Here is a 25,000-nt window from a genome sequence, read left to right on the forward strand (position 1 = left end):
ACCTGCTTCTGCCTCCCAAGTGCTGGGATTAAAGGCATGCACCACCACCACCCAGCTTTTATTTATTTATTTATTTATTTATTTATTTATTTATTTATGTTTTTTTGAGACAGGGTTTCTCTGTATAGCTTTGGCTATCCTGGAACTCACTCTGTAGACCAGGCTGGCCTTGAACTCAGAAATCTGCCTGCCTCTGCCTCAGTGCTGTGATTAAAGGCGTGTGCCACCACTGCCTGGCATTGGTTCTCTTCTTTCCTCATGTGGGTCCTGAGGGTCCTGGGGGTTTTACTCATGTTGTCAGGATCATCAGTCAGTCCCATGTGAATCTTAATACCATGGTCATATGGCCACTAACTGACTAATACAAATGCTGTATGTTTGCATCTTACTCACGCAGTAGTATAGAATTTTATTTTGTTTTGTGTTGGAAAGATAGTTCAGTGGATTAGGCTTTGTTGTTCTTACAGAATTCCTAAGTTTGATTCTAAGCACCCATATATGATGGCTCCAATTCCAGGTTATCTGATAGCAACTTCGGACCTCTGCAGGTACCAGACACATGTGTGACACACACATACTCATATACGCACACACACACACACACACACACACACACACACAGGCAGGCAAAACATTCATACACATAAAATAAAAAAATAGATCTAAAACAGAATTCTATCTTAATTATTAATTAATTTTGGACACTTTTATTCCACCTTCCTTTCCTTCATTCACGTAACACATGTTCTGTGAGAACCGGAGCTGGCCAGGCATTGGGTGGGGTGTTAAGCCCCCCAAAATGAACCAGACAGAACAGGTTCCTTCTCTGGGAGCAGGCCAAGCAGCTGGGTGGAGCTTCAGGGTGTACTAGGACGGACACCAGGCTTCCTGTGGCTGGCTCCTTCCTCCTCTGTCCCCATGTGCTCATTGTCCTGGAAACTGGAGACAGATAGGAAACATGCCGATTCTTTATTAATTAATTAAATTTATTTATTTTACATTGATTGGTTGATTGAGGGGGGGCAGGTAGCATGTGTGCACTTGCAGGAGCCGGTTTTCTTCTTCCACCCTGTGGGTCCTGGGGATTGAGCTCAAGGTTGTCAGCCTTGGCAGTAAGCCCCTTTGGCCCTCTGATCCATCTCGCCCGCCCAGGGGATGCTTTTGTGATCCTCTCTATGGACAGGACATGGGCTAGAGAAGCATCTCACAGATCTGCATACTTTGTTGACAGGTATTTCATCCAGTTCGCTGGTGTGTTTGTTCAGCTCACCCCTGAGAACCCTTTAGCACGTCAATGGAGGCTTAGTCCTTGCCGGGGGCGGGGGCGGGGGGGTTTCCAGGTTTTTTTATAGTTTGCCCTCTCTGTGTCTGTGTCTGGATCTCTGGGGAGCGATTTCCCCTCTACCCCTATTGCTGGCCCCCAAGGACCTGCTCTAGTTGGCAAACACGTGCCTACACACTTTCTTTTCACCTTAACATGTGACTTTCCTTCCCAGCCCCGCATTACATATTGTCTCTATGGTGAAAACATGCAAATAACATTGAAAAAGAGTCTCTCACCAAATGGGGATTCAAGAAACAATAAGTCGCCTCATAATGCAATCTCTGTCTTCCAGCCATCCATCACGCTGATGTAGCTAACATGAAAACCCAGGCACTGTAGACCCCCGCCCCCGTGCCCTTGTTCCATCCCCGAGGGATCCCCCCTCACCTCCACCCCTGCATCAGTAATGAAGATGCTGTTCAGAAGCGGGGGGGGGGGGTAGGGGGGGTGGATAAAGGACTTGTGCGTTCCCCACCTCACCGTGATGAAATCTCACTGCCCTAAGGTCTACAAGGCAGCGAGCTGCCGACCCAGCTCTGAGTAGAAAGGGCTCTGTTGAACGCGGTGTAATGTGGGCAGGGTCCCCGAGTCTTGGATTGCTGTCTGTGTCCACTGACAGCTGTATCAATTCCTAAGCCAAACCGGCATTCTACCGGGTTACGCGTGGGCATGTACGCGTGGGCATGTTACAGAACGCAGGCGAACTCCTCTGGCAGCTCCCACGTTTTCTTGGGCACACAAGTTCCCTAGGGAGCTTGTTAAAGAGCAGAGCCCCGCTGCTAGCCTGCCCTGGTCAGGTAAGTCAGAGCAGCTGGACAGCCAGGGTTTAATAGGGTCCCTGGGGGCTGAGATGAGGACTTTCCAGGTCTGCATTTTGAGAACTGCTTTGCTCACTCACATTCCAGGCTAATCCTCCCTCTGGCCTGCTCTGTATCCCTTCCCAGGAGAAGGATGTGAATATGGAATTGACAGCTTCTGGGTGGGCGGGGGCGCACGCCGCCACCTTGCAGGGATGAGCTTTAAAGCAACATTTGCTATAGAGACAGGACAAGATAACTTTTACATCCCTGGAGGCCAGAGTCTAAGTCAGTGGTTCTCAACCTCCCTAATGCTGTGACCCTTCAACACAGTTCCTCATGTGGTGACTCCCAATCATAAAATTATTTTCCTTGCTACTTTGTAACTGTAATTTCTTGACAGTTAGGAGTTGTAATGTAAATATCTGATATGCAGAATATCTGATATGCCACCCCCGGGAAAGAGTCGTTTGACCCCCAAAGGGGTCGAGGCCTACACACTGAACCGCTTCTTTAAATTCTCTTGGCTTCTAGGCCTGCCATGCCACTGCTAACTCCAGGCCACTTCTCTAACCTCAGATTTTCTTTCATTTAAATAGAAGGGTGTGAGCTAAGCTGAATCCTCACCTAGTGTCAGAACATATTTTATGCGTGACGCTTTGGTGAAGAAGCAACATTCCTGAGCCTATTGTACATCTATAAAGTTGGGCTATAAAGGCAATACTTAGTTCCTAGGGCTAATGAAGGAATTAATATAAATCAGAGTTTGTGGAAGTGGAGAGATGGTTTAGTGGTTAAGACCACTGGCTGCTTTTCCAGAGGACAGGGCAAGGGGGTGGGGCGTTGGGGGTGGGAGGTAGGATACTGGGTGTTGATGGTGGTTTCAATTTGCAGCATCTATATAGTGGTTCACAATCATCTGTAACCCTAGTTTCAGGAGATCTGACGCCCTCTTTTGGCTTTCACCTGCACCAAGCAGTCACGCACTGCCCAGACTTACATGCAGACAAAACACCTACGCACATTAAATAAGTAGAATTCAGGGTTTGTAACATAAAAGGGTTCCATCTAATGGATATAATTCTCGTACTATTAAAATGATCTAAGGCTCTTTCGGCTCCTCTGGAATTGAGTCCGTACCTCTGCAGGAAGGACCCTGGAGAAGCACTGCTACCCGCCCCCTCCGCTTGTTCAAAACACAGACAAGTCTTCATGAGGCTCGTCGGCAGAGTAAAACACAGCCAGGAACCCACACGTATATTGAAGATTTATTGAGTCCACTCACGGACACCCAGCCCAGCGCCTACCGGCGGCAGCTTCCAAAGGTCAGTGTATTGTGAAGAAACCCTGGGACCCTTCATCCTCTAGGGAGGTCAAGCCCCGATGCACTTGGGTTCCGTGGGGGTGGAGCGTCTCGGGTGCTTCCCACCCTTCCCAGTCCCCGCCCCCAAGCCTGCGGATTCGCTTTCGGTTGGGCAAGCTAGAGTCCGGGGACGGTGACTCTGGACTAGCAGCAGATGTCGCTGCCCTCCCTTGGGTACCAGCTGTGCTTGCAGCTTGTTCTCACTGGCAACTACTAAAAAGAAATTCCCGGGAGGAGAAAACACAGCGATCGTGTTCAGAGGCCACGGAAATCTCTTTATCGCTCCCACCTGAAGTCCAGAGGTGGCTTAGCTCGCTCGTTGGCGATTTCTGTCGCTCAGGCGGGGCTCCGCCCCTAAGCCCCACCCCCGAAGCTGCCCCGCCTCCCCCAGCAGGGCGAGTTCCGGATTGGACAGCTTCGGGGGTAGGCGTGGCTTATGGTTGTGCTGGGATCCGCCGGAGCACCGCGCTGGTTACAGAGGCCAGGGGATTATGGAGTAGTGTGAGGGGTCTCAGAAGGTGGCTCCTGTAGCCCGGTCATAGATTCGAACCTGCGGTAGAAGCGGGAGCCGGCGAATCGGGGAGGAGCGCAGAGAGGGCGGGATTTCCGCCGAGAGGGATCCGGCCGCTCAGGGGGTGGGGCTTCCCCGACCGGGCTGCTTTTCCCGCGTGCGGGGCCGGGTGCTGTGAGTCCCTCCGGACACCCTCCACGCCCTCCCCCAGGCGGCCAAGGATGACCACCCTCACGCGCCAAGACCTCAACTTTGGCCAAGGTAGGGATCTGGGCCTGCTGGGGGGAGGGAGTGCGGTCGTGGTTGGAGTCCTGCTTATCAGCTGTGTCCCCTCCACAGTGGTGGCGGACGTGCTCTCCGAGTTCCTGGAGGTGGCCGTGCACCTGATCCTCTACGTGCGCGAGGTCTACCCGGTGGGCATCTTCCAGAAGCGCAAGAAGTACAACGTGCCGGTTCAGGTGAGCCCCCCGTGCCCGTCTGCATTTAAAAACCTTTATTCTACCTACAAGCTTCCTCACTGCTGAACAGCAGCTGATAGCGGACAGCCTCCTGCCTCTCACTCAGGGCCCAGCCCTTCCCATCCTGAACACAGATGGAATTCTCAGGGTTAGATGGTTGGGGCCCTGGATGAGAGCTGTTTCAAGCTTGCATTTTAAAGGGGTTTCTGAGGCTCGGATAGAGAGGATTCCTAGTATCCAGCACCTTTTTTCGCCTTCTTATCTCTCCTCATTCTCCCTAAACTCTAACGATTTAAAAAAAAAAAAAATAGCGGGGCGGTGATGGCACACGCCTTTAATCCCAGCACTTGGGAGGCAGAGGCAGGCGGATCTACAAAGTTGAGTTCCAGGACAGCCAGGGCTACACAGAGAAACCCTGTCTCGAAAACAAAACAAAACAAAAATTTATTACTTGAGATAGGTCTCATTGTTTAGTCTTGGCTGGTATGGATTCCCCACTATGTATGTAGGCCAGGCTAGCCTGAAACTCATAGAAATTCTCCTGTCTCTGTCTCTCGAGTGGAGTGCTGGGAACAAAGGTGTGAGCCACCATACCTACCTTTTTACTTTTTAAGGTTTATATTAATTATGTGTGTATGTGCACGATTGTGTCTGTGTGTTGGGGTTATGTGTCTATGTGAGGCTGGAAGAAGGCATGGGGACCCTTGGCATTTGGAAGATGGGATCTGACTCTGAAGGTCCGGTGGCCACTGCTCTTAGTTCCTGAGCTATCTCTCCAGCCCCTGTTTTATTTTGTATTTTATTTAAGAAATTCAGACCTCATGTAGCCTAGCCTGGGCTCACAGTTGTTAGGAAGCTGGGGCTGGCCTTGAACTCCTGATCCTCCTTTATCCACATCCAAGTACTAAGATTACTGGAGAACATGGCCAAGCTTCCTGCATTTGGTTTTATTTTCCAAGACAGGATTTCTCAGTATGGCTCTGGCTGTCTTGAACTCTATGTAAACCAGGCTAACCTTAAACTCAGAGATCTGCCTGCCTCCCAAACGCTGGGATTGACGACCGCCATGCCTGGCTCCTAGTTTTAACTTTGGTCAAACAGTAGCCACACTGTCTTCCTCTCAAGTGCCCTTCCCACTGTAAGGGGGTCAGAGGGACTAAAAGAGCTACTGAGCAACTTCTGTGCATTAGCAGCTCAGAGATGCTAAATCTTTTGCCTGTGGCTACACAGCTTCTTCAACTTAAGAGATCCGCCTGCCTCTGCCTCCTGAGCACTGAGATTAAAGGTGTGTGCCACCGCACTTGGCCAGACAGAGTGCTTGTCTCCAGGGATTAAGGTTGGGTCCCTCAGGCAGGGAGACCTAGGAATGGCTCTTCTTTGTCCAAAGAAGTATGCATGTGGGTTACTGGTGTTTCTCCTGTTCATGCCTTGGACTTTAACAGCCTTGTGGGGTTATGTGCAGATGTCCTGTCACCCAGAGCTGAACCAGTACATCCAGGATACACTTCACTGCGTCAAACCACTCCTGGAGAAGGTGAGGGGGCCCCTGGTCCTAAGGGACATTCCACACCCAATCTTTCCTCCTTGCTTCTGGGCTGACTCTGTGGGAAGTGCTCATGTCTTTCAACAGCCAGAAGCCTCAGTCTGAAGAGCACCCCAGGTAGCAATAGGTCCCAGGGCATGTATGTCATATCTGGGATATATCAGTTGGGCCAGATCTGGGTGGGGCCTGTCCTATCCCTGCTGGACTGGGACCCTTGGGGTTTTTTTCCTATTAACTTGTCCTGGTACAAGACTTACTGGGGAACCTCGATGGGAGCCAGACATCTCTTCCTGGCTTGCACCATTTGTGAATTGGGAGCCAGATTGCACTCCTCAGTTGCTGGGCTCCTAGGTAGCCTCAGCCAGTGCCCCGTCCCAGCTGTCCTTGGGCCTTCTGCATAGCTCTGGATCGGGGGTTCCTTTGCTTACAGAACGATGTGGAGAAGGTGGTGGTGGTGATTTTGGATAAGGAACACCGCCCAGTGGAGAAGTTTGTCTTTGAGATCACTCAGCCACCCTTGCTGTCCATCAAGTAAGCTGTCACCCCCCTCGGCTGGTTGCTGCAGTCTCTCACGGGGCTGCGTCTACCAGCTCTACGTTACCTCAGTAAAGACCCTGAAATAGCAATATAGACTGTTAACATCTGAGGCACACTGGCCACAGAACTTTGTGAATTGTACAGAAGCAACAGTCGCCCCTGTCACCCCAGAAGGTGGTGAATGGTAGTCCCTAATGTTACTGTGTGGATAGAAAAACCAAGGTCCAGAGATTTGAGCTGATTTGGCATCACCCAGTGGTTGCAGAACCCAGGATGCTGACCAAGTTGACTGGTTACCATGACATCTCTTGTAGCCACTCGGCTATGTGCTCTCTGTGCCGAGGTAAGGGCACTAGAATCAGGGCTCAGCTCTTCCCCTGGCTGTCTTGGAGGTATGCAGACTTGAGACATAACCCTGCATGTCCTCTAGCTAGCTGAATATCAGAGCTGCCTAAAGGGTCCTTTGGACTCTGCCTCCATTCTGGGGGTGGGGGTGGGGGGCTAGACTGGCTCTCTTCAGTACCAAAGGGGTTTGTCCCAGTTTGTGGAGGAGCACGGTAGGTAGATGGGCAACCTCTTCTCCCATTCCCAGTTCAGACTCCCTCCTGTCTCATGTGGAGCAGCTGCTTAGAGCCTTCATCCTTAAGATTAGTGTGTGTGATGCTGTCCTGGATCACAACCCTCCAGGTGAGATGCCCCAGTCCCCTGCTGTTGCCTTGTGACCATAGCATGCTGTCTTTTTCATAGCTGTTCAGGCACCCATTGGCTGGCTCTTTCTCTGCGTTTGGTCACACTTTCTGTCCTGTGGGTGGTGCTGCCCAGCCGGTGAGGGAGGCGGGAAGCAGCCTCGTCCAGTGGGATCAGAGGCTGCTCAGCCTTCACCTTGCACTTGTTCCCTCTGCAGGCTGCACATTTACAGTCCTTGTGCACACAAGAGAAGCTGCAACTCGAAATATGGAGAAGATCCAGGTCATCAAGGTGTGTGTGTGTGTCTGGAGGGGAGGGGTATGATTTCAAGGTGCTGCCTGTGGCTGGCACTGTTTACTGCACTGCCTGGCATCAAGTGGGCTCCCCTGTGCATGACCACCTGACCGCATTGTGTGTATCCAAGGGTGAGAAGAACCACAGTGCAGCCAGGTGTTCTCCCTGGCTTCTCTGAAAGAATCCTCCGGTTTCAGAATCATTTTACAGCCACTCTGGACCTAAAAATTGCTCCTGTTCCAGCTCTCCACACTAGCCCCAGTGGAGTATGGGCCCTGGAGGGGGGGTCAGCAGACTGAGGTGTGGCCCCTTCTAACCCTCACCTAGGACTTCCCATGGATCCTGGCAGACGAGCAGGATGTCCACATGCATGACCCCCGGTTGATACCTCTAAAAACCATGACGTCGGACATTTTAAAGGTGAGCTGTGAGGGGACAGAGAAAGCCTTGTTTAGGAGGCAGGGCCCAGAGCTACTTCCAGGCTAGAATTTGCCGCCTTGGGGTTGGGGGTGAGCTGGGCCTCCAGCTTTCTCCCCTTTGAGTCTTCCCAGCAGGCACCTCATGGTCTGACCAAAGCCACTTCTCTACTAGATGCAGCTCTACGTTGAAGAGCGAGCTCATAAAAACAGCTGAGGGCGTGCCTGCCACCAGCTGCCCAGCTGCCCCACTCTGGGGCCCCGCAGCCCAGGGCGGTGTTGCAGGGCCCCAGACTCCAAGTGCTCTTATTGCCTTGACATGTGGCTGCCCCTCTGGTCAGGCTGCTCAGCCCTGCTTGCCTTTGTGAGGCAGCCTTCCCAGGAGCCCAGGGAAGGATGCCAGGACAGACAGACGCCATTTCTCAGCAGCCTCCTGGGCTCAGCTGGCTAACACTGTCCATCTGAAATACTGTGCCGTGTGTCATTGTTAATAAAGTGGCCCCAAGGGCTGACTGCATTGTCATTAACCAAACGGAATGAACAAGTATATCAAAGCTGCCATGAGAAGGGGCTGCTTCTCATCAGAGTGCCAGCAACCCCATCTGTAAGCCCCAAACCAAGCTGGATTACTGAAAACATTTATTACAACAAAAATGTTAGAACTGTGCGTGTGACTACTGAGTTGATGGGCTTGGCCAAGGTTGTATAGGGCAGGTGCTCATGGGACGGGGGACCTGACTGCCCTCTTAGCTCTTAGCCATGAGGTACCCAAAGCAGGCTGTCTTCCTCCTATTGCTACCATGTCTTATGGTACAGTTCTGACAGGGGCAGGGTTCTTGGCTGTCCTGTGGCTGATAATGATGCTGCTGTTGGTGACACGGGGGCCGTACCAGCCTTTCCAGAACTGAGTGTCCTGGCCCCCATGTTGAAAAAGGATGTGACGGACGCCTGGAGGGTAATCAGAGAAGGTGTGGGAGATCTGGAGAGGAGAGAAGAGGAGACATTGAGACTGGCCATGGGAGGACACCTGATACTGCAGAGCATCTGCCCCTCGTTCCTCAGGACCCCGCCCGGGTTCGAGTGGAGGGACAGGCAGGCAGGGTCTCACCTCTTGCCACTTGGCATCATTCCACTGTTCGATGGTCACAGGTGGAGGCTCAAAAGAGGCTAAGACCATGTAGTCGGCAGAGGTCAGCTGTACTCGGAGGTGATAGGTGCAGCCACAGTCTGCTCTAGGGGCAAACCTAGGGAGGACAGAGAAGGCTGTGAGCTTGAAAACCACAATGGCTTCCTACAAAGACACTGTCCAAGCCTGTCATCACATGGTACATTGGATGAGGACTGTGCTAGTGACTGTGTGCCCAGAGGGTGAACTTAGGGAAGGGCCTTAGGGTGGGGTGAGAGTACACTTAGCCCAATTCCAGTCCTGGGCCCCATCCTCATAGAGATAAATTCAAGTGGTATGGGAGGCACCACATAAGAAGGCATGAGTTTGCACCCAGGGCAGCTTGTGCATTGGGAGGCCTCATTGTCCATCTACAAGCATAGCTAAAGTCCTGTGTCAGGAAGCAGGAACTCTTAGAGTGCGAGGGCTGATAGGGGAACAAGGTGGAGGAGGGGTGCTGGAGTTGACCTGTGACTCATAGGGTGTCCCTTGCCTCACTGTGGGGGAGAGTGAACCCTCCCTGTGGGACACAGACCACTTACCAGTCCTTGACCACAATGTCGGGCCGAAAGGTGTCCATCAGCTCCTCCCAGTAGCCCTCGGCTTTGAGGTCCACCATCTGGGATTTGAGGCACATCCTGGGGGCATAGGACAGGCTTGTGTTGCCAGCATGCTAAACAGAGCCCTTCCTTGCCAGGCAAATGATTCAAGGGACCCAGATGACTTCCAAGACAGAGTGTGCCTGGAGTTCCTTGGGTCTATCTGAGGGAAATGGGGAGTTAGATTTGCTTTTTCCTAGGGAGTATTTGGTGCCATGGGACATTATGGAGTGTTGCTGGCTCTTGCTCCTATCACTTGAAATCCAAGTTGCTCCTGGACAACTGTTTGGGAACCCCCCTCCTTGAGCTTCCAGAGGCCCCCATTTATCATACCAGTTGGTAGAGTTTCCCAGCCTTTCTGTCCTCAAGCACAGGCTCCCCCAGACCCCCACTCCCAGTCATCGCTTACCCATAAGAGGTGACAAAATACTTCCTGACCCTGGTGTCAGGAAAGCTTGTGCCATGGTCCCCAGGGAGGTTCTCCACCTTCCACTCGTCCCCCTGGTTGGAGTCTATCCGCCATGATCTCAGGTTCTCTGGGGAAAGCGGAAGCACAGGTGAGACCCCCTTGCACTCTGCCAGCAACTGCAGCCCCGAAGTATACACTTGAAAATTTGAGGTCCTGGGAGACTTTAGGGGTGGTGAGGTGTTTTTGGCTAGGGCTTATCTGGGCTCAGATTTCCAGGTTTGTGGATACCAAAGGGTTAATCAGCTTGCTCCTGTAGTCTATTAGGGAGCCAAGTTTAGCACCCAACCGGTCCAAGAGCATGGTCTCATACTGCCATGGGGCCCCTACAAACGTGTTTCAGTCCTTAGAGCATGTGGTCATGAAGGCCTGTGATAGAGCAGACCATATAGCTCTGGGAATTCTTCCTAACGTGGCCGCTGGCTTTTCCAGGTTTGGGGGAGGAGAGGCCCTGGTTAATGTGACCCAGATTCTAGGGGCCTAACGAACCCACTGTTCCCACAAGATCAGATGCCCTTTTGCTGGGCAAATGCCAAGAGGGCACATTGGAGTCCCCTGGGCTGGTGGCTGCAGGAGTCCTGTGGTATGAGGGACGACCTACAGGAACAGGGTCAGATCCAGGGGTTCACCCCCTTCAGATCGAGCATAGCAGAACTAGGAAGACTCCAGTATTATTTTATGATGGCCCAGAACCATCACCAGAACTCTGCCAGTCCACTCACTGTCTGCCCCGCAAGAGCCCACACCATTTTCATGTGTTCTGGGAAGCTCCCCAGTAGAGAACCAAAGGAATATAAGAAATCCCAGAGCTGGGCTAGCATGAGCTAAAAGCCATGAGAGATTTGAGCAAGGCTAGGCTGGCCAAAGTCAGAGCTGCAAGGTAGCTCTGTAAAAATGTCCTGAGATGAGCTGGCGGCGTGGCTGGGCAGCTTCCGAGTGGAATCTAGGGCAGGTACGGAGATCAAGTATCTGAGGCGCTCCCTGTAGGCCCTCTGACTGGCCTGAGCCTTGGCAGGGCGGCCCTCTGTGGATGACCGTTCTAGGTGCTAAGCCAAGTCAGGGCTTCAGGGCCCCAAGTGCTCTGCTGCAGAGAAGGCCACTTACTGCTTGTCTGTATTCCAGAATCACAATCAGGAGAGGGAAAAGATGGCAGATGTCTAAAGTGAAGACAAGGCTCTTTGTTTTGTTTTGTTGTTTTGTTTTGTTGTTTTGTTTTTAGTCAGTCCCTCATTATGGGTGTTCTAGAACCCACTCTGTAGACCAGGCTGGCCTTGAACTCAGAGATACACCTGCCTCTGCCTCCCGAGTGCTGGGATTAAAGGCTGAGTTGCTATGCCAGGCTCAGACAGGACTTCCTAATGGCCACTGTGGTGAATGGAACATACTTACTAAACAAGAGAGAAAAAGCCCAACAAAGACAAGAGGATTATGGGAAAACCCAGCTTCAAGCCAAGACTGTTATGCTCGCAATCCTTCCTCCGTACCAGGAGGCTGAGCTGCCACATCTGTAAAGCCCTGGACAGACAGCAGGAAGCCTGAGAGGAGCCACAGGGGACAGGTGCCCTGCCCGGTGATAGGTGATATACAGAGTCCATTAGACCTTTACACTGTAGGAAAAGGACAAAGGTTCTGAAAAGTGTCCCAGAGCCATGCGGAGTTGGTGACTAAGGAGAAACTGTCATCAATCAGGTGGCAACCCAGTGGGTGAAGATGGCTCTGCGGGTAAGGTACTTGCCGTCAAGCCGGACAACCTGCGTTGGATCCCCGGGATCCACATAACATAAGGAGAGAACCAACTCCAGAAACCTGTTCTCTCTCGGCATGCACACTGTGGCATGTGTCCGTCCCCATCCCCCAAACATGCGTATAAAACAATGTAATAGATGAAGACTCTAGGCAGGTCCGAGACCCAAAGAACAAGGAACCAAAGTGTGTAGGACTGTTAGGGATACGGGGGACAAGCAAGCATCAAGGCCCTGAGGTTCAGGGAAGTAGAGAACAGGCTCTCAGGGCTCGCCCCAGCCCACCTTCAGCACACGGGTTCCGAAGGAGGTTCCTCTGCAGGCTGCACAGGATATAGAAGATCTTCCAGTCTTGCACGGGCTCGTTCCGGTCTTTGGTGAGGAATCCCTCTCGGAGGCTCTTGCGCTTCCATAGGGTCACCACATCAATGAGGTCTCTCCAGAGGCTGCAGACCAGGCGGCAGTTGCGCAGCAGCTGTCCGGCGGGGACATGGGTGAACAGTTCCAGGAGAATGTTCTCAGGCAGCTCGTTGATGTTGACCATGGTGGCAATGGAGAGCTACGTTCCCGGGCCTGGGAGTGGTAGGGGGAAAGACCGTGAGCAGAGCATTTGAAACGGCAGACTCCTCCCCTCCCGCCAGGTTCTGGATCGCGGGTCCACCCCTGACCGGAAACCCTGCCGGGAAGCACTTACAGGGTGGGGGTGGAGTGTGGTCCTTGTAATCCTCAGGGGCTGTTCTATGTGCCTTTGGAAAGGAGTAATGTAAACAATGTGCGGGACTTGGCAGCTTGGGCTCCAAGCACTAGGGAGCCTAAAGGATGGCTTGGGCTACTAGGTCAGGTCAGCCCAGGTTGGTTTTCAAAAACCGCAAGAACAAACTTAAACTTTTAAAAATTCTTTGCAGTGCTAGCGATAGAACTTAAGGCCTCGTGTATCCTCTAACCTGTGTTCCAGGACTTTTAGTTAAAACCCTTAGGGTAGAGGTGGGTGACACAGTAACTGCCTGAAGGCTCAGCTTCTCAGAAAAGCAAGGATGGAGGCTTGCTCGAGCCCAGAAGTTCTAGGCCAGTCTGGGCAACAGAGCAAGACCACTGCCTCTCCGAAAAGAAAAACAAATAAAACAGAGCAACCACAGAATGACAAGAGGTTTTTAAAGACGACCCCCCCCCCACACACACACACTGAAAAATAATTGTTTAGAAGCCGAGTGTGGCGGCCCATTGCTTATAATCCAGCTTAGGGAGGTGGGGGAAAAGAGGATCAAGGTTTTGGTTTGTTTTCTTTTGTTTTGGTTTCTTTTTTGTTTGTTCGCTTGGTTGGTTGGTTGGTTTTGGTTTTTCTTTTTCTTTTTTTTTTTTTTTTGGTTTTTCGAGACCAGGAAACTCTTGTCTCAAGATCCACCCCTCACTCCCAAACGCTTTGTTTTGGAGCCAGTTGGCCCCTTGCCCTGGAAAGAGTCGGGGTCACTGTGCTGTTTCTAAGTTCTCGAGGCTAGTCATCGCAGTAAAAACGTCCTCTCAAGGCTCACCTCACTGAGCGGAGAGGTTGCCTTGGGGTGGGGGTGGGGCGCAGAATAGGCGTGTCTGGTTGTCTGCAAGCTCTATTACCCCGGGGACTAGCCTCAGGTGTGAGGTGGGACACTATGTTGTCACTCAAATGAGCACACCTGCCTAAGCCTGGGTGAAACTCTTTTCCACCCACTTTCTGAATTTTCGGAGGCTTTCCCGGAAGCTGGTGTTAGGCGTGAGCTCCTGACTCAGAACACAGGAGGGCGGATACACTCGGGCCTCCTTGGCCTGAGGGGGGTGGGGGGAGAGGAGGGATCACAGAGGAACTGTTTAATTAGCTAGGGAGGGCAGGGTCTTCCAAATGCTTACAGGTTTTTAAACGTCGTGTGTCAAAATACAAAATAATAATAAAAAAACAAAACCCCAAAAACCCCTGATAGGTGGAGGCACACCCTCGCAGTTCCAGATACATGGTAGAAAGTTTGGACCTTTTGGCCCAGCCTAATCATTTAGCCCGTCTCAAAACACAAAAGTAAAAGTAAACAGGGCTGGTAATGACTGATTTAGCAGGCGCTGTGTACTTCGAGGCAGCGGCAGCAGAGAGACAGGAACAGGAATTTCTCCCACTCAAGGGGGCGGAGGGTGCTGCGGGTTAGTAGCATGCTTATCTAGCACTTGGGAAGCCCTGGGTTCCATCCTCAGAAACAACCACCAGCAGTCTTACACGGTGCGCATTAAAAACACGTCGGCGACTCCTAAAGGCTGCCTACACCGGTGAGTCACTGCGTCCCGAGTGGGGATCTCCTCCTGCCGTGGCCCTGATGGCATTCCTCTCCAGTGACACTCTCCCCCACAAACAAGCCACCTTGCAAGGAAGACTACAGTGCCCCTGGTGTACCTTGGGGGTAAAATCCACACCAGGCTGCGGCCGGGTCCCGAGCGGACGTCCTACCCTAGCGCCTGAAGCCCCGTGTCCCAAGGAGAAGCCGGTGTCGCCACCGTCCGGGACCCTCGCGCACCTACAGCAGGCCCGGCGCCCCCGAGTCTCGGCGCCGGACTCGAGAGCACCTGCCGCACCCCGCCCGAGCCTCCCCACGAGCGAGTGACCTGCGCCCCGCTCCCAGCCCCACCCTACCGCCGGCCACCCGCGGTCCCCGCTGCCCCAGCGGCCGCGACCTGGGCACCGGGGGGCCTCAGCTCTCCAGGGCCTTGGGCCTGGACCTTGGCGACGCGGTCCTCTGTCGCCTCGCCCCGCCCCGTCCTGCCAGTCCTCCCACTGGCGTCACGCACCGACCAGCGGCCTTCCGCGTCAGTGCGAAGATGGAGAGCTCCCAGCCCTAGAATCCCCGCTCGCCCGGCTGCTGCTCCACAGGCCGGCTTTCCTGGGCTTCCGTCTCCCCCTCCAGGCGACAAGCGGTTCAGCAGCCGGCCCCCACCTCGGGCCTGCTTCCTCCGCCAGCCAAGGAAGCGCTACCTAGAATCTAGTCCCCACCAGACACGCGACTCGATCTGCCTCACCCACCCGGAGGGGCAGAGTTGTACCTCTGGCTTTTTGTTTGGTTAGTTGGTTTTTGGGTTTGTTTGGTTTGGTTTGAGACTAAGTCTTTCTATTTATCCAGGAGCTCACTCGGTAGACCAGGCTGGCCTTGAACACACAGAGATCCACCAGCCTCTGCCTCCAGAGTGCTGGGATTAAATACCTGGTGCCCAACCTCTTTCTGGGTTTCTCTAAGGAGAAAAACCTTTTCTGGTCCTAGTGAAAATTAATTTATTAACTCAAAATATTTATCAAGTGCAATCGGAGGACAGCTCAAGGGGAGTTTAGTTTTAGTAATTGTGGTCAAGGCAGGTGGCTGTGAACTCTGGCTCATCCTAGCTTACCTGTCTGTTTTATTTTTGAGTGAGATAATTAACTTTGACAAGCATTGAGTACCTGTTGCATGCTGGGATCAACCAAAAAGATCAGTAAGGTTCTAGGCAAGGAGACAGTGGAGCCTGGCATGGCCTCCTTGGCTTGCACTCCAGGGCAAGAGGGCTGGATCGCTGAGGACTCTGCCCCTTAAGCTGGCCATGGCCACACTCCTGAGATGCTCAATCCCTCTTTATAGCATGAGCAGCAACCACACTTCTGCCTCTCTAGGGCCAGGCAGGATTGTCCATGAACCAACCCTCCCCTCCAAAAGCCACAGGGCACATGGAGGCTGGAAACACTTTATTTGGCTCTGTAACAGGAGGGATGGAACATTGCTGGGATCAAGGGGTAGTGTGTGAATTGATGCTCTCCCAGATGGGGCTGGAACATCTCCAAGCCACAGAGAACTTGGCCAGGTCCTTCTACTGTTTCCCCATCCCAGCTCTCAAGATCCCGGTGCATCCTGCCTCTCTGTCATCCAGGAGTCCTCTGAGGAATCCTGCACTCAATTGGTACCCACCTCGGCTTTGGGGCTTTGCTGATGACAAGGACAGTCTGATCTGACCTATCTGGTACCAGGCCTGACTTTAAAGCCAAAGTACAGAGCTTAAAGCAGCTGACAACCAGACTTGGGCCTGGCCAGCAGAGCCTTCCATCCCAGGTCTGCCTTATGACATCTGCATCGTTAAAGGCAGGCCGTCCCCAAACCTTCAGATGTGTTGTCTGTCCCCTCTCTAAGGGCCCTTAAGAACAGGGAGAGGTTAGGAGTAGAAACAGGTTAGGCAAGCACGGAAACCTCTTGTATTTGCCTAACCTCAGGCACTGCACCCTTAGAGGAGCAGCTGTGCTGGAGGGCTGGAGAGGAGGGGAGTCCAGACATTAGAAGCTCCACACAGAGGCAGCGGGGGGCAAAGACTAACAGCATGGTCTGGGAATGACTGACTTCCACCTCCCCTTCACAAGCTTGGCCCTTTCTGACTGTTTACTAATTAGGGCTCTGAGGATTGGGGCTCAGAAGGCATCAGGGCAGCGGGGGCCCGATGATAATGCTGCTGTTGGTGACTCTTGGGCCGTACCAGCCGGCCCAGTAGTGAGTGTCCACGCCTCCGTGCTGAAACCAGATGTAGCGGACGCCGGGCGGATAGTTGGAGAATGTGTGCGAAACCTGAGGCAGGGGCAGACAGAGGGAGCAGTCAGGTCTAATAAGTAAGACCTGTCTCCAAAAACAAAGCCAGGAGGACTGGATGACTCTATCTCTAGGAGCATTGACTGCTCTTGTAGAGAACTAGGGTTCCATTCCCAGCACCTGCAGGGCAGTTTACAACCATCTGTAATTCCAGTTCTAGGAGAGCTGAAGCCCTCTTCTGGCCTTCTAGGCACACAGGAAAAAACACTTATACACGTAAAATAAAAATACATCTTTCGGCCGGGCAGTGGTGGCGCAGGCCTTTAATCCCAGCACTTGGGAGGCAGAGGCAGGCAGATTTCTGAGTTCGAGGCCAGCCTGGTCTACAGAGTGAGTTCCAGGACAGCCAGGGCTACACAGAGAAACCCTGTCTCGAAAAAACAAACAAACAAAAAACAAAACAAAACAAAAATACATCTTTTGTGAGAAGAACAGCAGAACAGAGCTGGGGGGGGGGGGAGTTAATCAAAAGTACTTGTGTAGCTGGATGCCCTAGGTTTCAACCCCAGTACCATGATGGTACACACCTTTAATTCTAGCATTCAAGAGGTGAAGACCAGAGGGTCAGAAGTTCAAGGTCATCCCTGGCTACATATTACCTTAGAGGGACCCTGTCAGAAAACAACAAAAGAGCTGTAGTTGAGTGGAATATTTGCCCTGTAGAGTAACATAAACACAGCCCTGTGTTCAGTCCTAAGCGCCACATAACCAGGCGTGGTGGGGGTTAGAGGCAGGAGGAGCGTGAACTCCAGGTGTCCTCTGCTAGAGAGGCGGGGACCAGCCTGGGCTACATGAGACCCTGTCTCAGAAAATCGAAGCACAAAAATAAAAAATAAACTAATTAAAAAAGAACCACACTGCTCAGCTGTGACATCCCCCAGCCTCAGGCTGGGTGGACCAGACCTCTTCCTTGCCCCAAAGCAGCTAGCCCACTTGGGTGGAGTTCCTGAGATAAACAAAGCCCTTTTGTTCTGCCTCTTCTCTGACTCTCTCGAAGTTCCTGCTAGGAGCATGCCCTGCTGAGCTGCTTCAACTGCCTTCCAGACAGAACAGCAAGATGCTAATTTGGCCACAAGATCCTGGCTTACTGGGGGATGGGTTTTTCCCTGACTATATACTTCTCAGATTCTAAAATACACATAGGACCTTGATCAGAATCATTTTGATTCAGTCTCATTATTTCTCTCTCCATCCAATCCCCCCAAATTTCCAGGCTTCTGCCTTTCTCTCAGAAACCGGGTTTGAGTAGCTGCTGGTGGCAACACTCAGCCTAGATTCACCTCGCCCTGGGGCAGTTGATATAGTTTTGCTGCAACAGAGCTGGCTCACTTGTCTGAAGCCACTTTCCCACAGCAGCTGCAAAGCTGAGAGGTTAGTCCTGCGCATTAGTCAGGGTTCTCTAGGGTCACAGAACTTATGCTAGTCTCTATATAGTAAGAGAAATTTGTTGATGATGACTTACAGTCTTGTAGTTCAACTCCCAACAATGGTTAGCAGCAGCTGTGAATGGAAGTCCAAAGATCTCTAGCAGTTGCTCAGTCCCACAAGGCAAGCAGGCGAAGAAGAGCGAGCCTTCCTTCTCCCAATGTCCTTATATAGGTCTCCAGCAGGTCCCAGATTAAAGGTGTGTGCCACCATTCCTTGATCTGGGACTTGCTTGTCCCAGGCTGACTTTGAACTCAGAGATCTCCAATCCTCAGTCTCCAGGGATTAAAGACATGTGTTACCTCCCTTGAGCCTAAGCTTTTCTTGGCCACTATGCCTCAAGGTCTTCATGCCATGATCCAGGTCAGAAACTTGTGTCTTCCAGCCTCAAGAACTGGATCACAGGTGAGCCCTCCAATTCTGGATTGTAGTTCATTCTGGATATAGTCAAGCTGGCAACCAGGAATAGCCATTACATCCTGTTGTGGGAAGTTTGGAGCTGTGTGCACGTTTGTTTATGCATGTGAGTGCAGTACCCACTTCTTCCAGAAGGTGGCCCAGGAGTTGGAGTTGCCTGGCTCAAATGTTTTATTTATTTGTTTGCATATTTATTTAAAATTTATTTTATGTACGTGAGTACACTATCACTTTCTTCAGACACACTAAAAGAGGGCATCAGATCCCATTAAGGATGGTTGTGAGCCACCATGTAGTTTCTGGGAATTGAACTCAGGACCTCTGAAAGAGAAGTCAGTGCTCTTATCTGCTGAACCATCTCTCCAGCCCCACATATTTATTTTCTACACCAGGACTCTGTAGCCTACATAGGCCTGGGATTCACTACAAAACTCAAACTGGCCAGGTGTGGTGACACACACCTTTAATCCCAGCACCCAGGAGGAAGAGGCAGGAGGATCTCTGTGAGTTCTAGGTCAGCCTGGCTTATATAGCGAGTTCCACAGCAGCTAGGACTACACAAAGACACCCTACCTCAAAACAACAACAAAACTTCAGTCTGTTCCTATGGGGGTGATACTCTAGCACTCGGGAGGCAGAGACAGGCAGATCTTTGGAGTCTTAGGCTAAACTGGTCTTTATAGATCTAGGACAGCTAAGGCTACATAGAGAAACCCTGCCTTGAAACAAAACAAAACAAAACAAAAAACCCAAAAAACAAAAACCCCCAAAGCAAAAAACAAAACAAAACAAAACAAAAGCCAAACCAAACCAAACAATCGAACAAACCAGACTTCAAACTGATTTGGAATGTACAGTGATGTCCCTGCCCCAGACTCTTAAGTGGTAGTAGTATTGCAGGCTTGAGTCTCCACAACAGGCTCTGTATCTGGCTTCAGTGGTAAAGCACTTGCCTAGCTTGTGTCCTGAGGTCTTAGGCTCAGTATCTAATCCTACCAAGTAAATAAATAAAAGAAAGGCAACAAGGGTGACTATGGTGTAGATAACACAGTTGCTTCTCAACTGATGGTGGGCAGGACCAGACAGACCCACCACATGCTGAAATCCAGCTAAATTAAAGATTTGATAAACCCACCACCCATTAGAAAAACATCCTGCTGGGTGGTGGCACCGCCTTTAATCCCAGCACTCAGGAGGCAGAGGCAAGTGGATCTCTGAGTTCTGAGTTCGAGGCCAGCCTGATCTACAGAGCTGAGTTCCAGGACAGCAAGGGCTACACAGAGAAACCTTGTCTCAAAAACAAACAAAGAAACAAATAACCTCCCCGCTCCCCCAAATATTCTAAGTAGAAGGCTGGTAAGTCCAGATGTCCCTAGACTCCCAGTGCATCACATTCCCATTGTAAAGTACAGTTTAAGTTGAACAGGGAAGCTCTGGAGTGATGACTCAGTGGTTAAGTGCACTGGTTACTCTTGCAGAGGATCAGAGTTCAATTCCCAGCCCCTACATAGCAACTCATAACCTTCTGGAACTCCAATTTCATGAGATTTGACACCGTCTTCTGGTCTCCTTGGTCCACATACATGCAGGCAAACCACCCATACACATAAAATACAAATAAATAAATCATAAAAACAAGTTGGGGGCTCTGTAGAAATGATAGATATTAGTTGTTAGTAACAGTCACACGTGTTGAATATTTTCTCTCTGTCTTCCTTTTTTTCTTTCTTCCTCAGACAGGGCTGTAGGTAGTACACTCTGTTCTGGAAGTTGCTATAGAGGGCCTCCTAATCCTCATGCATTTACTTTTTTTAAAAGATATACTTATTTATTTTATGTATATGATATGCTGTCGTTATCTTTAGACAGGCCAGAAGAAAACATCGGATCCCATTACAGATGGTTGTGAGCCACCATGTGGTTGCTGGGAATTGAACTCAGGACCTCTGGAAGAGCGCTCAGTGCTCTTAATCTCTGAACCATCTCTCCAGACCCCCATACTTTTTTTCATTGGATATTTTATTTATCTACATTTCATTGCATCTACTTCTTAAGTGTTGGGATTAGAGGCATGAACCACCACTTGGCCCTGACCATTTATTTTAATTAAAGTTTTAGTTTTTTTGAGAGAGAATTTCTCTGTGTAGCCCCAGCTGTCCTAGAACTTGCCAGTGACCAGACTGGCCTTGAACTTGGAGATCTACCTGCCTCTGCTTCCTTAGTGCTGGGATCAAAGGTATGCGCCACCACTACCCAGGTGCCCTTGAAGGTTTTTATTTTATTTCTCTGTGATACTAGAGTTGAGCCAGCACATGCTAGGCAGGGGCTCTGCCACTGAATGCTATCTTCAGCCTTCCTTTTCACTGTTTCTAATTTGGAGACAGGGTTTCCCTAGGTTGCCCATTGCTGCTTTATCTTCCCAACACTGGGCACTTCTGGTTGCATACTTCTATTTTATTATATGTGTATGAATATTTTGCGCTATCCATGTGCTTGGTACCGGCAAAGGACTGAAAAGAGGATTTGAATCCCTTGGAACTGGAGTTACAGGTGGTTGTGAGCCACCATGTGGGTGACAGGATTTGCACCTGGCTCCTCTGCAAGGGTACAACTGTTGTGAACTACTGAGGGCATGTCTTTAGGCCCAACGGTGTACTTACTTTTTAGTACTGGGGATGGAGCTGCAGGACTTTGTATATGCTAGGCAATCAGTGCACCATGGAGACATCCTTTCTGGAAATTGTTTTTGGATTGGGGCTCTCTCTGTCTCCCGCCTCTGATGTCTTAAGTTGTAAGCTTACTCCTATTCTTCTACTACAGCAAGTGAGGCTCAGGTGAGAGATGGCAGAGTTTGGGTTGAGCACAGGTCCCTGTGGGGTCCTTGCCCACATACCTCTCTCCACTTGGCATCGCTTTTCTGCTGAATCATCAGTGGGTCCGGCTGGAAGGTTCCCAGTGGTGCGTGGGCTGACGACAGGAGTTGGACGCACAGCTGGTACTTGGACCCGCAGTCCGGCCTGGCTGCAAACCTGCAGATAGGAGAAGGGAGGACCCATGAAGACCTGGGAGATGGGGGGCAGGGCAGGGGTGGGGCGCCTGGGCGGCAGGCCCCCCCCACACCCTCGCCCCAGCACTCACCAGTCCTTGACCTCGATGTCCGGCCGGGTGGTGTCCATCAGCTCCTCCCAGTACCCTTCGGCCTTGAGGTCCACCACCTGGGACTTGAGGCAGGTGCTGGGGGAGGGGGGAGGAGGGGCTGGAGTTCAGCACTGGACCCAGATGTTGAGATGTGGGCTCCCCCCACCCCAAGGCCCTAGATCTTACTAATAGGAAGTCACGAAGTATTTCTTGACCTGGTCATTGGGGAATTCCTTCCGCTGGTCTTTGGAGAGATCCTCCACCTTCCATTCATCTCCTCCGTTCACATCCAGGCTCCAGAACTCAAATCCCTCTGTGGGGAGAGCAGAGTCTACCATGCAGGAGGCCTCTCAGGACACCTTTGCCAACCATCCCTTCCTCCTGCTCAGAGCTGGGACCTGCAGGCTGCCCTCTAGCCCTTGTGTTGCAGGTAGCACACTGGATGCTTTCTGTGTGCCTTGAGTGTAGGTAAGACACTCTCATTGAGAATCCTGGATGACCGGACTCCCTCTCTAATGGAGAGTGTTCTGGAAGAGAGATTTGAATCTCATTCAACTCCAGTAGTAATGGGCTGTGTGGTTATAGACATGTTACTTTCCTTCTCTGAGCTCTGGTCCCTTGGCCAGCTACCGTCAAGCATAGAGGTTAAATTGTGGTTGCATACACCTGCCGTCCCAGCAGGCTGAGGCAGGAGAATTGCTGTGAGTTCAAGGTCAGTCTGGGCCACATAGTGAGTACCGTGACAGTCAGACAGGGCAAGATAGCAAGACTCTGTCTCCAAAACAAAAGCAAGGCCAGCAAATGCCTCACAGGTAGAGGCCCTTGTCCCCCAGCCTGATGACCTGAGGTGAGTATCTGAGGATCCCGCATGGTGGAAGGAGAAACCTGACTCTCACAAGTTGTCCCCGGACGTCCACATGTGTGCAGTAGCATGCACAGCTCCCCCACCACACAACCTAACACACAAATACATGTGGAAAGAAAAGGCTCTGGGAAGCTTTGTGCAGAGTGCCATACTATCTTACGTTTGGGGGCCACACATTTTTCTAGTTTTATAATCCTTTAAAAACTTAAAACTCAGTTGGTCATGATGGTGCGCTCCTTAATCCCGGTACTTGGGAGGCAGAGACAAGTGGGTCTCTACAAGTTCAAGGTCAGCTTCGTCTACATAGTGAGTTCCAGGGCAGCCAGGGCTACCTTTATTGTAATACTAGAGAGACCCTGTGTCGTCTCGCTTACCAAAGAAAGCAAATTAGACCACGAAAGTCTTCTCAATCGGCTGGTCCTGTTTGGGATATAGTCTGTACAGCATTGTCTAACTGCATGGCTGGGGGCGGGGCTGGGGCGGGGTCAAAGGACACAGACAGGCAGCTGGAGGCTCTGGACTGCCTGGACTAACACCCTCGCCACTTTCCTTGATGTTTGACCATGTAACAGAAAACATGGTCTTTTCTATACTGTACTCATGTTCAGGCTACAGCACAGCCTGGGCCGGAGGGGACCCAGATGACTCTGTTCTTGAACCAGAACTCAGAGGAGTCCACCACTCCTTCATCCACAGGCAAGGCCCCTTCTGGAACAGTCTGTAGGTCTAACCTGGGAGGTCTGTGAGGCCTCATTTCTTTTCCTAGGAAAGATTTTAGGAGAAGCTAGCCTCAAACTCATGATCCTCCTGCCTCAGTCTCCTGAGTGGAGGGATTACAGGTATTAACATCATTACCAACTGAGAGGTAATTGGTTTGCTTTGAGATAGAGTCTCATGTAGCCCAGGCTAGCCTCTAACAAATGGCCTTGAACTCCCTATCTCTGTGTGTGTGTGTGTGTATCTTGACCTCAGTCTACCCATTTGAAAAATGGGTGTGTCAGTAGTACCTGCATCTAAGAATTATTGTGAAAGGAATAAAAGCCATAAGATAGCTAAAGGGCTTGCAGCCAGTGTTTAGGACACACGGTGTGGTCACCTAACAGAGCCTGTGTTCTGTGGCGGCATACTTCCCGCACCCACCTTCAGCACAAGGGTTGTGAAGGAGGTTCCTCTGGAGGCTGCGCAGGAAGTAGAAAATCTTCCAGTCAGCCACAGGCTGGTCCCAGTCCTCACCGATGAAGCCCTCTTGAAGGCACTTGCGCTTCCAGAGTGTCACCAGGTCAATGAGGTCCCTCCAGAGGCTGCAGACTGGCCGGCAGCGCAGCAGCAGCTGGCGGGCGGGGACATGGGTGAACAGTTCCAGCAGAATGTTCTCTGGCAGCTCGTTGATGTTGCCTACTGCCATGGTGGCCTCTCCTAGCCTGCTCCTGTGGGTATTGGAGAGCTGGGCTATACAGCCAGCCTTGTCCCTGGCAAGTGGCAATCCCAGCACCCAGGGATAGAGATTCCCAACTCAGCGGCCACTGACTTTCTCCAGTCACTGTGCTGGTCTGACCTTCAGTTTCCACTGTAAACAGGACCTGGAATGGTACGTCCCTTCAGGGTCAGCAGCAGCTCAAGGTGCCTGAGTTGGGGCGTTGCTTAATAAATGATGAGATCTGATTTCCCCCAACCCGGGCATCTAAGAATGGCCTCTAAGGACGCTTCCCAAGGTCACACAAACAGGCGAGGAGGGGAGGCAGCCCCAGCTCTCCCTGAATGTAGAGCCAGCCATTTTCAATAGGCCAGCAGTCTTTTAAGAGGAGGGTAACAATGGGAAGCCTTGTGAGCACTCCAGCTTGCCACTCTTCATTTCCTCCCATCCCCCACACGGGGAAAGGGGCAGAGATGATGATCGGGGGTTATCACTGGCCCTCAGGACCGGTCAGGGAGTACAAAAGGCTCAGTGACGTTCTCAAGATCTCAGAGAATATGACCCGTTTACCTGAGCCTGAGGAAAGATGTATGAGTGGAAAAGAGCCTTCCTCTCTCCCTCCCGCATCCCCGCCCAGGGCCCCTTCAGTCTTCCATTTATGCGTGGCCCTACAACGGGCTACCTTACTCGAGACCAGATTCGTATCTCTGAGCACCGATGGCGTCCATAGCCCAGTTCTTCGAAGCCCCACAGTACAGTGCGGGGCAAAGCCTGAGGCCTGGGCCCTAAGGCACTAGGCCCTCAGGATCGCAGAGCGCGCGCCCCTCCTCCCCGCTAGGTCTCTGCCCACTGCGTCTCTGTCCCCGCGCTGGGCGCTCCACTTCCCGCAGTCACCTGCGATCCGCCGCGCTGAGCGATCCTGCCAGGCCGTGGGGCTGTTCAGCCAGAGCCTGCGTGCCCCGGAATGCAGACCTGCCTACTACTTGCCAAACGTCTCCCTGCCTGGGCGCTCACTGCTCCCCTCCTTCTGTCACCCGCTCTTAGCGGGGGTTGCGCTTTGGAGAACAGCACCCAAGACAACACCACAGCCCGCCTACTACTCACCAGACCCCGCCCCAACCCCATCCCACAACACTGGCCGCTCTCCCTCCCCATTCTCCTTGTCACCCAAGTTTGGCCGCGCTGCGCCATACCCTTGGTTCTTGGGGGTGAGCCATACGGACCAATGGAGG

The 25,000-nt window shown here is 51.8% G+C and overlaps 3 protein-coding genes across 18 annotated transcripts in view; 1 reads left to right on the forward strand and 2 right to left on the reverse strand.

The window, feature by feature from the left end:
- Mad2l2 (mitotic arrest deficient 2 like 2) overlaps positions 1-8,462 on the forward strand; it is a 12,683-nt gene extending 4,221 nt beyond the window's left edge. For 2 of the 3 annotated variants that reach the window (XM_031379442.1, XM_031379443.1), the window contains exons 2-10: positions 3,270-3,446; positions 4,207-4,256; positions 4,335-4,453; positions 5,916-5,987; positions 6,427-6,527; positions 7,126-7,220; positions 7,438-7,511; positions 7,842-7,934; positions 8,106-8,462. In XM_031379442.1, coding sequence (XP_031235302.1) covers positions 4,217-4,256; positions 4,335-4,453; positions 5,916-5,987; positions 6,427-6,527; positions 7,126-7,220; positions 7,438-7,511; positions 7,842-7,934; positions 8,106-8,147 — 636 coding nt within the window. In that variant the 5' untranslated portion in view covers positions 3,270-3,446; positions 4,207-4,216 and the 3' untranslated portion in view covers positions 8,148-8,462. Of the gene's footprint in view, positions 1-2,056; positions 2,122-3,269; positions 3,447-4,206; positions 4,257-4,334; positions 4,454-5,915; positions 5,988-6,426; positions 6,528-7,125; positions 7,221-7,437; positions 7,512-7,841; positions 7,935-8,105 lie in introns of those variants that run through there. The other variant, XM_031379444.1, reaches the window with a different exon arrangement.
- A 92-nt stretch (positions 8,463-8,554) lies between these two features.
- Fbxo6 (F-box protein 6) lies at positions 8,555-14,826 on the reverse strand. 6 transcript variants are annotated; one of them, XM_031379440.1, is made up of 7 exons: positions 14,310-14,510; positions 12,597-12,648; positions 12,188-12,475; positions 10,104-10,230; positions 9,638-9,733; positions 9,039-9,174; positions 8,555-8,909 (listed from the first exon to the last, which is right to left on the reverse strand). In XM_031379440.1, exons 3-7 carry the CDS (start codon positions 12,444-12,446, stop codon positions 8,736-8,738), a joined length of 792 nt encoding a protein of 263 aa, XP_031235300.1. In that variant the 5' UTR covers positions 12,447-12,475; positions 12,597-12,648; positions 14,310-14,510; the 3' UTR covers positions 8,555-8,735. The 6 variants fall into 6 exon arrangements, with proteins under 6 accessions (XP_031235300.1, XP_031235297.1, XP_031235296.1 ...); XM_031379437.1 differs by lacking the exons at positions 12,597-12,648; positions 14,310-14,510 and adding an exon at positions 14,702-14,826; XM_031379436.1 differs by lacking the exons at positions 12,597-12,648; positions 14,310-14,510 and adding an exon at positions 14,588-14,692.
- A 780-nt stretch (positions 14,827-15,606) lies between these two features.
- LOC116097013 (F-box only protein 44) overlaps positions 15,607-25,000 on the reverse strand; it is a 9,502-nt gene continuing 108 nt past the window's right edge. The window contains exons 1-6 of one of the 9 annotated variants that reach the window (XM_031379453.1): positions 24,962-25,000; positions 23,495-23,684; positions 21,705-21,802; positions 21,490-21,585; positions 21,245-21,380; positions 15,607-16,488 (exon numbers count right to left, since the gene is read on the reverse strand). The exon at positions 24,962-25,000 is cut by the window's right edge and continues 108 nt beyond it. In XM_031379453.1, the coding sequence (XP_031235313.1) occupies positions 16,313-16,488; positions 21,245-21,380; positions 21,490-21,585; positions 21,705-21,802; positions 23,495-23,684; positions 24,962-24,985 (720 nt within the window). In that variant the 5' untranslated portion in view covers positions 24,986-25,000 and the 3' untranslated portion in view covers positions 15,607-16,312. Of the gene's footprint in view, positions 16,489-21,244; positions 21,381-21,489; positions 21,586-21,675; positions 21,803-23,494; positions 23,782-24,455; positions 24,515-24,662 lie in introns of those variants that run through there. The other 8 variants (XM_031379447.1, XM_031379450.1, XM_031379451.1 and 5 more) reach the window with 8 other exon arrangements.

This window comes from Mastomys coucha, unplaced genomic scaffold (genome assembly GCF_008632895.1).
Source record: "Mastomys coucha isolate ucsf_1 unplaced genomic scaffold, UCSF_Mcou_1 pScaffold18, whole genome shotgun sequence".
NCBI classification, from domain to species: Eukaryota; Metazoa; Chordata; class Mammalia; order Rodentia; family Muridae; genus Mastomys; species Mastomys coucha.